Genomic DNA, 14,755 nt, shown 5'->3' on the forward strand with positions numbered 1-14,755 from the left:
CTTGAGAGTGGCCCGACTATTGATACCAGATGAGAGGATGAGTCAAAATATTGAGCAGATGTGATGGTGCATAGTCATAACAGGAAAAAAAGGAAACAAATCACATCATATATTTATATTTATTTAACCCATTCAAATATATTGAAAGGGTTAAATGAATATTTCAGCTGCTGGCTATAATTCTGAGGAAATGACTTTTAAATATCTGCATAAAAAAGGCTTTTGGTAAAATGCTTGTCCAAAAGTATCTCTGTTTGACTCTTCTTGAGCTTATATTTTGTCCTTACATAAATACTGTATAGCCAACACGTCCAACCTCCTGGGAAAGTTTTTCATCTTAAATTAAAAAATCTACAGGAAAAAGACATTTCTGCTTGCAGTCCTGGCATAAGCAAAGTATTGGACCAGGTCTAGGAAGTAGAAATATTCAACTAATCTGTCATGATTTATCTGCTAACTGACAACTTTCCATCCCAGTGAAACCTTCAGTATTCTAAGGAAGGACAGCAGTGGGGAGTACAGGAGCAGAAATGTATGGACAGAGCTGAAACAGAGGAGAAAATCTTTGCTGTGCACCACTCTTAAGTGATATATCCCTTCCACCAATTCCAGCACCTGAAAAGTCCATCACTTCCAAGAAGATTTTTGGGAAAGCACCAGTTGTCGGCAACAGGAGAGGAGGAGAGAAAAGAGAGTGAGAGAAAAGAAAGAGGGGGAGGAAAATTGTTCCTGCGTCACGTTGCTTTAATTTGTTCACCAGCTGCCAATGAAAATTATGACCTGCAGAAGGTTTTTTTTTTTTTTCTTTCTTCTTTGGCTGTGCATCTGCCCCGGCAAACCACACAGCTGGAGCCACACACTGAACAAGTGTAATATTTACAGTATAATGAATACGACAAAGAAGACTGATAGGTCACATGGACCCAGCTCTCACACTGATTTGACTCATAACAGGCTGGCTGGCTGTCCTCCCAACACTGACTTTGTGTGGATGTCTTGACCAGTGACCAGAGGAGTATGTGGGAGGTGTAAATTTTATCACATGTACATGGAGCTTATCAGAAAGATTGAATCTATTAATCACTCCAATCAATCTCGTTCAGTCAATTTAGGATAGTTTACATAATGTTTAAAAAGATCAAATTTCAAATATTATCATAAATCACATCCATAGCATCACACCAACAACATACATGATAAAGAGTTGCACCATTGTTATCTACTGCTTTTGAGATCCTCTAACAGTCATTTATTAAGCTCCAGCCTCCTTGGTGAAGCCTACTTGTTAATCAAACGTTGTTCTTTCCCCTTCCTGCAGCTGCACAAACCTAAAGCACATGTCTCAATGAAATTAGGCAAGATCTGCCGGGAACGGGTTACAGAGAAACCAAACACAACGCTTCCAAATGATGCTGTGTTTCAGGTGACAAGGAGGGGCTGTGCGGCTACCTCCGAGGCAGGCGCACTTCCTGCATCGTCCTCTGCAATATATAAACCCGCAAAGACCGGACTTCTCCTGAAGCCCTCACAAAGTTCGCAAAGCGCAAAAACTCCTCACTCGCAGCCAGGCAGCCCTCCCTCTCTCCAACCCATTACCGAAGCCTTAGCGGTGATAGAGCCTTGGCAACAGCAGGCACAAAGTACCACTGCGCAGAAAAAGGTAGGACCAGAATGTGTGAGGGAATGTCACTGGTATTTCTGTCCTGTGTTGTTAAGCAGGAGATGTTTGAAGCTTTGCTTCACCATGTCTGACCTTACTTTAAGCCCGTCTTCTTGGTTTCTTTACAGAGCAACCCGGGATATTCTGTCTGCAGTTTCCTAACGCCAAAAAAAATGAAACTTCAGTTATTTGTCATATATCTAATATTTCTGTGCATATCTTGCGGAGCAAGTGCATTGGCAACGAGTATTCCTACTGGGTCCACGTCGTTGCCAGCCGCCAATTTCACCAATCTTGGTGCAGCGCACAGCTATGGAACAGACACCACGACTATTTCTAAAAGCAGGAGGAAGCGTTATATTAGTCAGAATGACATGCTTGCCATTCTTGATTATCATAACAAAGTAAGAGGGAAAGTGTTTCCCCCCGCATCCAATATGGAATACATGGTAAGTGAAAGCTTTCATTCATTTTTTTTTTTTTTTTATCAAGGTACGTGTTTCCAATCAATGCATGGTTTCACTGCAGCCATATACTGTAGGCTGAATGTCCACATTTGTATTATTATGAATGACCACACTCCATGAATCAAGGAAAAGATATATAAATGCCTTTTATACAAACAGATAGAGAATACTCATCTGATTGAAAGTAAAGTGACAAAAATCTTTCAATGTTACCTTCAGCTGTTAAGTAGATTGAACTGCCACAGACCACCAAAGTAGCCTGGTCACTTCCAGAGGGAGAGGGGTCATGTATGGTACCATTAGCCTGCTGCCAGTGTAGTGTAGTGGAGACAACAGTAGTAATCAGTTGTAGACATGATGGGAAACATTTCCATTCTGTGTTGTTTTATCAACAATAAAATGTATGGGGTGGGTGGGGGTGTCTTCCTCTGATGAAACATCTGTAGAGTGAAGTCATCAGAGGACTGCACTGGGCTCAAGGCACAACTATGTGTCTGTGCAGATTTTTAACAGAAAAGACAAATTTGGTGGAAGAGTTACAGTACATGGGACACTAGGCAACTAACATCTTCCTCTTACGTAACTGATTTGATGGATGACTAGTGCATGTTACTATAGTAACACCTGTAACAGTGCTACGAACTCATAAAGTGCAGACTCTTATCTCACAGCTCACTGCTGAAAAAGATCCAGTGTTGACCTTTTCTGTCTGTTATGTAATGGCTGTCCGTGTTCATACCATGTCTCCCTGTGTGTTTAGGTGTGGGATGACACTCTGGCTAAGACAGCCGAGGACTGGGCTCATGCCTGCCTGTGGGAGCATGGGCCACCTCACCTCCTCAGGTTCCTGGGTCAAAACCTCTCCGTCAGGACAGGACGGTGAGTGACCTTTGACTCCCATCCCCCACCCCAACATCTGCTGCTCCTCTCAGGGATGACTCTCTCCCAGCAGTCATGGTCGCTGCCTTGCAGCCCCCTTCTTCTTTCTCCTAAAGGTTTTTGCACTGTGACCCGGTGACTGCTTGAGGAATGCTCCTGTGACCCTTCAAATAAACAAAAGCTGTGTTTTCAGCCATGACCCATGAGGACAAAGGCGCATCCCTTTAGTAGGTCTTGACTTTCCATGTGGAAACACAGAACACCTTCATGTGTTCCTACACTTTTAGATTTTATTGAGGAACAACATGAGACTCAAGGGAGAACCGCTTATTCTGACTGTTCCTTGTGTCTCACTGAAAGTTCTACAGTATTTCTTAAAAAGAACAAAAAAAACCCCCAAAAAAAACCCTAGACCTAAGTAGTAAAACCAAAAGATTTAATTAAATCGAGGAAGAACTGGAGCCATTTTGGCTCTGTCAGATCAATGTCCCTTTTAATAAGAAAGTGTATAAAACTCTGCAAGTCAGCATTGTGCTGTGCAGAGCATGCTGGGATAGCTTAAAATAACTAAACATAGCACTGGAGAATTTTCAAGTGTTAAAATTGCTGTTTGGCAACAAACTCTGACTCTCTGGAGCATCTTCAGAATGACCCTGTTGACATTTGAAAATGTGGCCATGTTTCTAACAGTCTTGTGTGCTTTTGAAGCTGCTGACTGTTTCTATTCTATTGCTGAATTTCTGGGGTTTTTTTGTTTTGTTTTGTTTGTGTTGTCAAACTCATCCATGCTAGCAAAGTCTTTGATGGCCAAATCCACACTGTCATTACATTTTTGAAAGGTTTTAGCATCTTCTCCTCACCTGAGATGCATGTCCAACAAATAACTTAAAATTGCTAATTCAATTCAAATCAAATCCATAAATAATATTTTAAAAATTGTTGGAAGGAAACTGAAGTAGCTAGAGGGAATGCACACACATCTGGAAAAGAACTGGGCAAACTTCAGGACCATAGGAAAACATAGTACCAGAGGCCAGATTCTAATTAAGGGGTTTCTATTTAACCACTGTTTTCATTTTTCTTTAGCCAAAATTACTGATGTGAGTCAGTGTCTTAAAGGTTTTGTTCCATCACCCCTGAATACACCTGCACAGCACCTAAATCACAGAGTGAAACTGTCTCACTGTCAGTTGTGATACGTACAGAATCGCTTACTGAGTATGTGTCTTTTGTTCACAGCTATCGATCCATTCTTCAGCTGGTGAAACCATGGTATGATGAGGTCAAGGATTACTCTTTTCCATATCCCCGTGACTGCAACCCGCGATGCCCCCTCAGATGCTATGGACCCATGTGCACCCATTATACACAGGTACACAGACAACAATCAGTATTGAATATTATATGGTTGAATTGGTGTAACAGTGACACTAACTGACTGTTCATATGTCTGTTTTACAGATGGTGTGGGCAACGTCCAATAAAGTTGGCTGTGCTGTTCACACATGCCACAATATGAATGTATGGGGTTCAGTGTGGAAGCGGGCAACATATTTAGTCTGCAACTATTCACCTAAGTAAGTATACTTCAATCAATCTGGTATAGTGTTAGTTATTTGCAGTAATGCCGCCTGTTAATTCTGGTGAACCTGTTCACCTGATGACGGTAGGCTGACGACAAGCTTAATACCAACACAGTCCACTCTGTTCTGTGCCGAGTTATGAAATGCCACCCATGTTGCTGAGAGATTCAGATAACCCCAATACAAGCCTGTGAGCCGGTACTGCATTACCAAAGCTCTGGAGACCCACGAAGCAGAAGACAAATTCTCAAAAAAAAAAAAAATTCCAGGAATCAAAGCCCATTTGGACTTGTGACTGACTTGTGACCTGGGCTCTTTAATCCCACTGGTTTAAGACATATGTAAGAGTAGCAGGCTCAGGACACTGATGACCTATTTTAGCTTGCTAATTGGAAATGTGGCCCCCATTCTTCAAGACATATGGTGGTGGGTTTGGACACAGTCCTACTTTCTGACCTGCAGAGGTCACTGTTGCCACCATCTGCAAAATGGAATGAAACCAGCTGGCAATACCATGAATTTGGAAAGTTTTATCATATAATTTTATGTAATTTAGTTATTATTTACATCTTTTTGTACAATGTGTCTTTGATACACACACTAAAATCTGATTTCTCAATAGCTCACAAAGTACATTGATAAGTAAGTAATACTTTGCTCTTGACAAAAACAACCCCTCAAGGTACATTAAGTATCTGTTCTGACTCTGCATGTTTCTGTCTTTCAGGGGTAACTGGATTGGAGAAGCTCCCTACAAAGTAGGCGTGCCCTGCTCCGCCTGTCCTCCCAGCTACGGGGGCTCCTGCAGCAACAACATGTGCTTCCCTGCTCTCAAGACAAACTACCTGCACTGGTTCAAATAAATACAGGTCTCTTCCTGACATAAGCTGACAACCTACAGTACCACAGAGACACTATTTTAATCCCGTAAGGATTTGCACAACAGTCGTGGACCACACTATTTTGTATATATGGGCTTATTTAAAGACACAAACATACATTTGAAGGCAGCAGACAATTTAGTGTTGATGACTTGTAAATAAACTGTAAATTAATTTGTTACTATTTTAATTGATGAAATATAATTTATATGTAAAATGGTTTCCTTAAACACAGTATATACTGTATGTGGTGCTGCATACACCTTTGTTTTTACTATATTTGTTTACCATTGACAATCTGGTAATTAAGGACATAACACCATCATAGCTGCTCATACCTGCTAACTTTGGTGCTACAGGCATCACACCTTCATGTTGTGTGCTCTGCCTTCACAGGAATGTTGTGATGGAAAGATCAAAGCGTTTGACCTCTGAGGGAAAACCTACACTAGTGGTGTCAGCTTAGTAGCCGCTGCAGACCCTGCAGTGGGTTACAAATTTCACACTTGTGTCTATTGCGATTTTCTATTTCTGTCTTGCAAGAAATTGGCAAAAGGTTTGTTGACAAAAGTGCACTTACTGTAATCCAAAAGCATATCACAGCTGTATATAAAAGGAATATATATCAGTGACACAGGGAAGTATTCATTTCACACACCTCTGTTGTCAAAAGTTTGTTTCTTCATTTACACAGTGCTTTTTAATCTGCACTGATTAGGTTGTGTTTCATTACAGGATTTCATCCTTTGGGGCATTTCACAGTTTCATTTATATTTCACATACATGAGTCTGACCCATATATCTGTTATATAATCACATTTGATATAGCGTATATTGGTATACTGTATACCAATATATATACACATGTCTATGAATATTGGACAAATGCAGTGTTTGTATGTTGTAATGATCTCACTGATGTTGTAGCTATGGTTTTGGAGTTAGGCACTCAAGTGCACCTTAATTGTTTGTAAATTTCCAAAATACCAGGAAATTATTATTTTTTGTACATGTAGATAATCAATACATCTTGACTATCCTTAAACTTCAAGTATTCTATAAGTTATTCATTTTTATATGGGAAAATATTTAATTGATATAAATTTTTTATCGTTTTGTAAAAGGATTGTACATATATCTATACAGTTTAAAGGTGCTGAATATGGTTCATTTGCATATCAACTTTTATAATGGTGAAGAAAATTAACCATAATGTAAATCAAGTTTGTAGGTTTATATGAACTAAGCACAAGAGCAATATTGGCAAGTAAATGCTTCAACCCTTCAGACTTGGCAAATGGATCAGAATTCCCCCAAATTGGGCCAGTTTCTCAGTACTATTCAACACTGAGAAGAACTAGAACACATATCTGCAGTGTAATGAAAACATAGTCAAGAATTTACAAAAATGTTGACTTTGATTTGAAAAAAACTTAAAAAAACAAAATCTGTATTGAGAAATAACGCATTACAAAACAGGAAATTAACATTTTCAGCGCTGACTGTATTTAAACCATCATCGACAACAAGCTATTTAAGCAGTGAACTGTGTTTTTCTTGTTGTGTTTTGTATTTGTAATAAAACAAGAACACATACACACTGACTTGTATATTTTTTTACATTTTTTTGAACTAATGTAATCATAGTACTCATTCAGTGCCAGAATTGATTGTTTGGAGTACGGGGGGCAGCAGAGATCAGGAATTAAAACCGATACATGACGACAACAACAACAACAACAACATAGCATGAGAGCAAATGGAGAAAGGGCTATCTTTAGACTTTTCACAGTTTAACATGGTTTTCCACTGTGTTGAGCACTGATTTATGCGCAGCCGTCATAGCAAATCCTCAATAACATGAATCAACTGAATTGTATGGATGGATTTTGGATCAAACAGCGTCATGTGAATATTTAACTATGTTTCATAGCTGATTTGATGGGAAAGACTCACTCACTTATTCACTCACTCACTCATTCCTGAAAGCTCTTAGGGTCTGGATCACGTCTTAGCCCTTCCTGCCAGTGCTCCCATCTTGTTAGCAAAACTGGGCCACCGCACAGATGCACAAAGGCTGAGCCGTGCAGCCAACAGGACTTGGGGCTGCAGTGGTGATACTTACCTGCGATGTCTTGGTGACTGAGTCTGTCTTTCAAATCAAATCAGATATGAAACGTAGTTAAATATTCAGATAACCCTGTGTGAGCCACTGCCTCCATACATCACTTTATTTGATTCATGATATTGAGCATTCAATACCAACTGAATACTGCTAGTGCAGTGCCCGCTCAAAATGTTCCTGTCAGTAGCTTCTTTGTTTTTCTACAATTCAACCCACATTTGCCACAGGCCAAAACAGTATCATTGTCCATTGTCTGTGCAGTGTTTTCTGAGATGTCAGAGCTTTTCCCCATGTCTGATATCGATTAGAGGTTTCATTTTCAATTAAACAGTGCCATTGCAAAGTCCCACATCCTCCATGTCAGAGGCTGGGAGAGAGAAGAGAAAACATGTCAGGGCTACAACTGAATCTTAATAAGTGATGGTTGACTTTGGCCCCATCCGTCCATGTCTACACAAATGAACAGACAACTGATAGGGTTTCAGACGACCCTCTTGTTTGACTTTGTCCTATGAAACCATTGACCTCACTGAGAGGGAGAGACAGGGAGCAGAGTGGAATGCTGGAAGTAGAACGAGGGAGAATGTGTCACTTCCAAAGCCCTGGAGAAAGACAGTCAAAAAAAAAAAAAAGACCTTTTCCTGTAACACAACCCCAACATTTTGATAATGATGGAGAAAGTATCAGTAAGAAGCACTGAGTAAGAACTAGAGACAAACAGAGAGGGGGAACTTGGGATGCAAAGCCATAAATGCTGCAGTTTTTGTACTTTTCGCCAGTGGGGATTGCAGCATATAGGTCTGGGCTAGCCTGCATCAAAGTTAGATGCATGAGATCAACAGATTATAGACTACAGACTATAACATGTTTTATTTGTTAGATAAACATCTGTGTTAGTTCATGTGCAAACCGAGCTACAGAAAACTTAAATCTTTCCTTACTGAAACACTTGCTGCACTGCGATGCACTTTGGCATACAGGAGTTCAATAGCTCACATTTTCATGCTAAACTTTGCATAGCGTGAGGGTTTCAAATCACTTACTGCACTTTATTAAGTAGCTTCATCTATGCAGCCAGCCCTAACAGGCCAGAGCACTCCCTGGAACCCACAGAGAGTTTTCGAGGAACACATTAACATGCATGGGAAAAATCTTTTTGTCTGCACAAATGGTGGACTCAGAGCCAAACAGATGATTGGTGGATGTTTATAAGGCACATCAGTGGGATAAGAAGCAGGATACAATGATGAGTTAGACAACCTGTCATCGGCATTTACCTGGCTTATCCATCAGTGGGAGAGGCAAAGCAAAGGCTAAGGATATGCATTTGGGTTAGGATGAAAGCAGCCACTGACGGATCAAGGATAAGGACAGAAAACACCTGCAAATGGAGTGTAATTGCAAAGGAATAACATTACATCCTCAGCGATGCATACTCATATTCTTGTGTTCAGCCTCTGATCATTTATTCATATCACTCATATTTTTTCAGTATTTTTTTCTATTGTACTGAATGGAAATAATTTTCAAAGTTTAAAACATTCTGTCTATCTTTGAGACTTTTCAACTTAGCTTAAAACTCTTTAAACTCAGACTTTGACTCAGAAAATTTAAACCAGTCACCTCTCTCAAGACTATAGTTAAACTTTTTTCATACCTTTCATAGTTGTTCTGTAATTGCCAGTTGGGTCTTATGCCTTTTTCAGATCTTCTAAGACTTGGTGTGTGTGTACAGACACAGTGGGATTTATCTCAGAAAATGTATTCAGTTCGACTAACTCACACAACTTCCACTGTTACACAATTTACTTCAAGTTCTTTCACTGAATATACCTCCACTTTCTACACTTCAACTGTAACTCACTTGGTTTCAACTCCTATTGTGAATCAACTGATAATTAGCTTCTTTTTGAACTCTTCAAATGATAGTTCAGCTGCTTTCAGTGGTTAAACATTAAAATTGTTTCGATGATAATTCATATGCTTTCACTACCTACACGTCAACTGACATTTTAATGGCATTCACCTATGCCTTCAACTGGCATCTCAACTCCTTTCAATATTTACACATAGACACTTCAACCCTTTCAGGTTTCAACAGCAAAAAACTTCAGCTCATCTAAGTCACACAACTTCCACTCTTTATATTTACACTACACTAGAGTGCTCACGCTTCAGCCGACTATGACTTTGTCCATCAATTTATAGGCTTCAACTGGCACTATTTCTTTTTCAGAGTTTCCACTACCACTGAATCTTCAGCTCAATTTATCATCTACACTTCAGTTAACATTTTAATTCCTTTCAGTGCTTGAACTCAAATTGATTCTTCAGATACTGTCAGTAGCTTATTTAAAGAGGTTATTTGTAAGTTTTCTCTGCCACTGAATGTGGTCTCATGCCAGGAACGGGTTGTTGTGATTGTTGCTTGACAATCGCTTTGTTTACAAGGCAAGAGGTTATAATACGCCTTCTGACTAGCGCTGCTTCACCAGGCTAGACTGAAGGCTGCAGACGGTTGCTATCAGAAAGTGACAAGACAGGCTGGGGTACTGTAGCTGGTTAGCATGCAACAGTTCAGTAGAAAAAAAGACGTGATAGAGACAAGAGTTAACCCTGGTGTTGCTTTGCACTGCTGGAGGCATGCTGAACTGGTAAGTAAACAGCTGTTAATGCTGTTAATTGCTATTGCTACTGGACATGTAGTAAAACTTACAAATAGCTCCTAAACTCATACTTAAATGAAAACTTCAATTTAATTAGGTGTTTACACTTAAACTGAAACTTTTCTGGAGCTTACTGTATTTCAGTACTACCTCTGAACTGCTGTTTCAGCTTCTTTCAGTATTTGTATTTTCACTGCAACTTCAACTGTCTCAGTATTTCAACTATATCAAGTGTCTTAACTGCAAATTTTCCCATTTGTCATAGTTTTGCTTGGTTTTGCCTGATGGTAGTCTATTGTTTTTTTGTTTGTTTGTTTTGAATTCCTTACTCAATCTAGAGTGGTTAAGCAAGAAGAATAAAAGCTCACTTGAAAACCTAGAGGAATGAGGGAAACACGATCTGAAAGATGGAGAGAAGAAACAGACAGATTTTCAGTTTCCAGGTGCTGGAGCAATAAATCCATTTTAACTGGTTCTTGCTATCAGCCTGTGCCAACACCTACTGAGGCAACAATGACGCATCTGTAAGATCATCTGAAGGTGCACTGCTTTTCCTAATAACACATGTGAATTACTGACCTGTCAGATAAACTGTTATTGCTAAAACAGTTTCGTCTCCATGAACTGTGAAGGCGGTGAAACATTCATTTGGAAAGAAGGTGGAGGCTTTACAGGGACCACAGCAGGGTGATAGATTATTAACAGGGAGTGGTTGAGATTGGGGGAGTCAGTTTCTAAATGGGCAAGCAGCCTTCCAACTTCAATAATGGTTAGAAGTATGAGAAAGAGTTTAAGTTTGAGAGAGTACAATACTGAAAAATGGGGGTAAATCTTTGGTGGAGGAAACTTGGTAGTGGTTTAGAGGTTTGTTGTTGTATGTTTTTACAGCTACAGCTCTCCTCTCCTGTCCTTTCTTTATCATCTCTGTACTCTATAATTCCTCTGCCCTCTCATGACTTCCCTGACTTCATGCACCGTATGGGTTGAAAACTCGGCTCTTCTGTGACTCTAGGAGGCTTCTTTCTAATTCAATGTATTTTTCTTTTTTCTTCTGACTCCTTTGGAAGCAACAACCTTGTTTATTTTGCTCCCCTTGGAGCTCTACCATCGGAAATGCAGCCTGTGCCCGATCCAAACCTCACAGTGTCCACAAACCTTTTCCAAAATCCACCACTGACACAGCAACATGAGGACATCAGAATGGAGCTGAGGTTAACGCTCAGTTTGGAAAAATTATTTGTACAATATTATTATTCAAGCATTAAGAGTTTGGCTGAAAATGATTATTGATGGGTTAGGAAGATACATAGATGACTATCCATTACTGTACATTATTGTACCAGACAAAATAACAGACTCTTGACAAAACAGTCTCAACTCAAGGTCCACTTCGTTGCTTGTTCTGGAGTATTTTGCCATATTTCATGGTCTTGATCAGCAAACTTAGTTAGCCACAGTCGACGTTCAAACATCCCCTTAGTGGGACAACTCTGAGGACTGTTTGTCTTGACACTTCACTCCTGACCTCAGAAACAGCAATTGCCAAAACAGTTTCAACTCAAAGTCCATTTTTGACTGTATCGCATAGTATCATGTGCACGAGAACTACTAAAAGTGCTAAAATTTTCAAAATACTTGGGTGTTTGAACATGTAAAGTTCCATGACAACAACAAACCACCCACCTGCTGATGAAAGCCCTGTGATACAGTTGATGGTCATGGCCCAGCAAGGTCAAGGTCAAGACCAAACTGTCAAGCTCAACAAATGATATGCACTTTTATATAAGATTTGTCTAAAAATGATAAAACAGGGGACACATGTATGTCCTGTATTCAAATGTATATTGCCAGGAGGACATTAGACAGAAGACACTTTTAGGGAATAACAACAGGCATGTATGTTACATGCACTATAATCATCTTTGCTATGGCCACTCTGAAACATTTTCAAGGCTTCCACAGATATTTCTTGATCTGGAGGAAACTGGCTATTCCTATCTGACTTGTGAATAGGTCAGGTGGAAACCTGTTGACAGATGTGTTTCCCAGAGACTGATGTCAGCTACTTGAAGCATGTTTTGGGATCTCCTCAAATGTTAACATGCACATGTTACAACCCTTTTGCTACCATAAATCTCTCAGGGCAGGAGAGTTAACTGCAGGGCACGTTTTGCAGTCTTTCTTCTTTTTAGCTGGAGTTGCCCTTACTTCAAACAAGGAGTAAAAAATAAAGCATTTCAGGTACACAAATCATTTGTGGTGTCTCAGGTATCTATTTTGGTATTTCATGCTGTTTATTTAGGGCAGAGTGGCCATAACATGTGGGGGAGTGTTTCATTCCTCCCAGGTTTTCATGGTTGAATTTACATGTTCTCTCTACATGAGCAACGCGCAAGCAAATGCTGATGTTTCATGCAATCAGCCAGGATGAAATAAGACACCATTTCACTTGAAGCTGAATGGCTTATGTTATGGTCACTTTTCTCGTCTAGTGACTTTTCCTTGGCAAAGTAAGCTCCTCACATGGCCTAGTTAAATATAAATAAAGCATATCTGGCATACCTCAGTGCAGATATTCCATTTTATGACAACAGACAGAAGCTGGTGTTATGTCATGAAACTGTATAGTCTATGCTCACCTCATATGTGACATTAAAAGTAATCACATGTTGTTGAGCGGCTGTCGCCTCACAGCAAGAAGGTTCTGGGCTCGAACCTGTCTGCCAGCTCGGCCCTATCTGTGTGGGGTTTGCATGGTCTCCTCATGCCTGCATGGGTTCACGTTGGCTATCTCAGCTTCCTCCCACTGTCCAAAGACTACAGTGCGGTAGGTTAATTAACAGCTCTAAATTTCCCATAGGTGTGAATCTGAGTGTGAATGGTTGTTTGTCTCTATATGTCAGCCCACTGATAGACTGGTGACCTGTCCAGGGTGTACCCTGCCCTCACACAGTGTCAGCTGGGATTCGGTTCAGCTCCCCCGCTACCCTGTAAGGTGGCACTGTTAAACTCCACCTCAGTGGCTATAAGAATATATCTGCTGTATGTTCAACCCTGAGCCAGACTAGACTTGACCCTTCTGATTCAGTCTAAAAACACTAACTAATGCAAAGGTCCTACTGCAGTCTTTGTCTTGGACGGGCCACATTAGCCTCCTTGCGGGGCCTAGCGGGGACTTCAGACGAGCGACATCCTGCAGCAGCAAGATGTGGGCCAAAATCAATGTCCTCTCAGAAGCACAGTGCTGGGAAAGTGCTGCATAATCAGATGGGCTCCCCTCCTTCGCTCTGAACTCTCTTTTATACCTGTTGTCAACAAGATCACTGAGGCTTTGATGCTGATACTGGCTTAGAGTGCACTGACCTCTTTGCTCTCATGATGTAGCATTACGTAATTCCTTCTAATGGGATATTCTGTGCAAACACAAAAAAAAAATCACAAAAAAACAAGCACTCCTTTATTACCCCAGCTATTAAAAACAACTCTCTGTAATGGTTATGTTTCATATTTATGGATAGGTCAAAGAGACAGTGTTTTGACATCCAATGTGGCAAACCAGCTCACATATCAAATCCAACAAAATGCATGATTATTACATTATATCCAGAAGATGATATTAGGTGACATTAGACCAGACTGCAATTTGGCATTGTTGTGAAATTTATTGGTTTCAGCTGGTTTGCGCCACAAGCAGCAATCCATACAACTTTCAACACAAAGGAGAAAACACACAATTTAACATAAAACACGGGGGTTTTGGGTACCCTCAATTCCCCCAACTCCCAGTGCCTCTACATTATCAGTTTACCAAAACTATAGCCCTTTTGTTTGTTCAAGATCAGATTGTAATACACTGGGGGATTGAGAAAGTGCCTCATTCTTGCAAAAATGTACCCACTTTTCCCTTTGTGGTTAAAAAGTGGGGGAGCTGAAACATTTTAGTTGGTCATCATGTGCTAATTTTTTGCTTTTTTCCCCCTCTTCAACCTGGACTCAAATCCACTAAGAGACACATTTTGTCTGAAGACCATGTCGTGTTGCTTGTATGCTAAAGGACACTGACACCTGGTGGTTGTGTGAAGAGCATGCGATTTTCCTGCATTTTCTTCTAACGTCCAGACATTTCCTGACAGCCTAATGTTACAATCATATCATGAGGAATCTATTAAAGATAAAACCATCACTGCTCAAAAGTAAAAATATGTGTAATTCAAGTAACTGCTGTATGTCATATGAAGACACTGTGGATTGTACTCAATGTTATGATGTTATTTAAAATCCAAATGTAAGCCTCTTCTCAGACTTGTTGCAATTGGAAATCACTGCTTTCTCATGCATAGTAGTTGTGGCAACCACCCACTGAAAAAGTCATTACAACACTAAATTCCTGCAGCAACACCTGTGAATCAAATTTCAGTGCAGGGGTGTATTCACGGCTCACAGGTGCAATGGCGTCTATTTACCACAAGGGGTAGATGCAGACAAACAAAGCCC

At 40.2% G+C, this 14,755-nt stretch overlaps 1 protein-coding gene and 1 long non-coding RNA gene across 2 annotated transcripts in view; one reads left to right on the top strand and one right to left on the bottom strand.

The window, feature by feature from the left end:
• The window catches only part of LOC139625396 (uncharacterized), a 48,458-nt gene that overhangs the window by 21,713 nt on the left and 11,990 nt on the right, over nucleotides 1-14,755 (bottom strand). The gene's annotated exons all lie outside the window — the stretch shown is intronic.
• On the top strand, nucleotides 1,320-7,066 carry pi15a (peptidase inhibitor 15a). The gene is made up of 6 exons (XM_071485321.1): nucleotides 1,320-1,660; nucleotides 1,789-2,109; nucleotides 2,888-3,006; nucleotides 4,246-4,378; nucleotides 4,468-4,583; nucleotides 5,317-7,066. The coding sequence occupies exons 1-6, from the start codon at nucleotides 1,346-1,348 to the stop codon at nucleotides 5,450-5,452; spliced, it is 1,140 nt and encodes a 379-aa protein (XP_071341422.1). The 5' UTR covers nucleotides 1,320-1,345; the 3' UTR covers nucleotides 5,453-7,066.

The sequence above is a fragment of the Trachinotus anak genome, unplaced genomic scaffold, assembly GCF_046630095.1.
Source record: "Trachinotus anak isolate AG129_WGS33_773 ecotype Australia unplaced genomic scaffold, CSIRO_AGI_Tana_v1 ptg000009l, whole genome shotgun sequence".
Classification (NCBI taxonomy): Eukaryota; Metazoa; Chordata; class Actinopteri; order Carangiformes; family Carangidae; genus Trachinotus; species Trachinotus anak.

Excerpts from the sequence above, each read along its gene's own strand:
- pi15a (XM_071485321.1), top strand. The coding sequence starts at position 1,346 with ATGAAATTAGGCAAGATCTGCCGGGAACGGGTTACAGAGAAACCAAAC. Across the intron at positions 1,661-1,788 it reads GTACCACTGCGCAGAAAAAG|AGCAACCCGGGATATTCTGT; the intron begins GTAGGACCAGAA and ends GTTTCTTTACAG. Across the intron at positions 2,110-2,887 it reads CATCCAATATGGAATACATG|GTGTGGGATGACACTCTGGC; the intron begins GTAAGTGAAAGC and ends CTGTGTGTTTAG.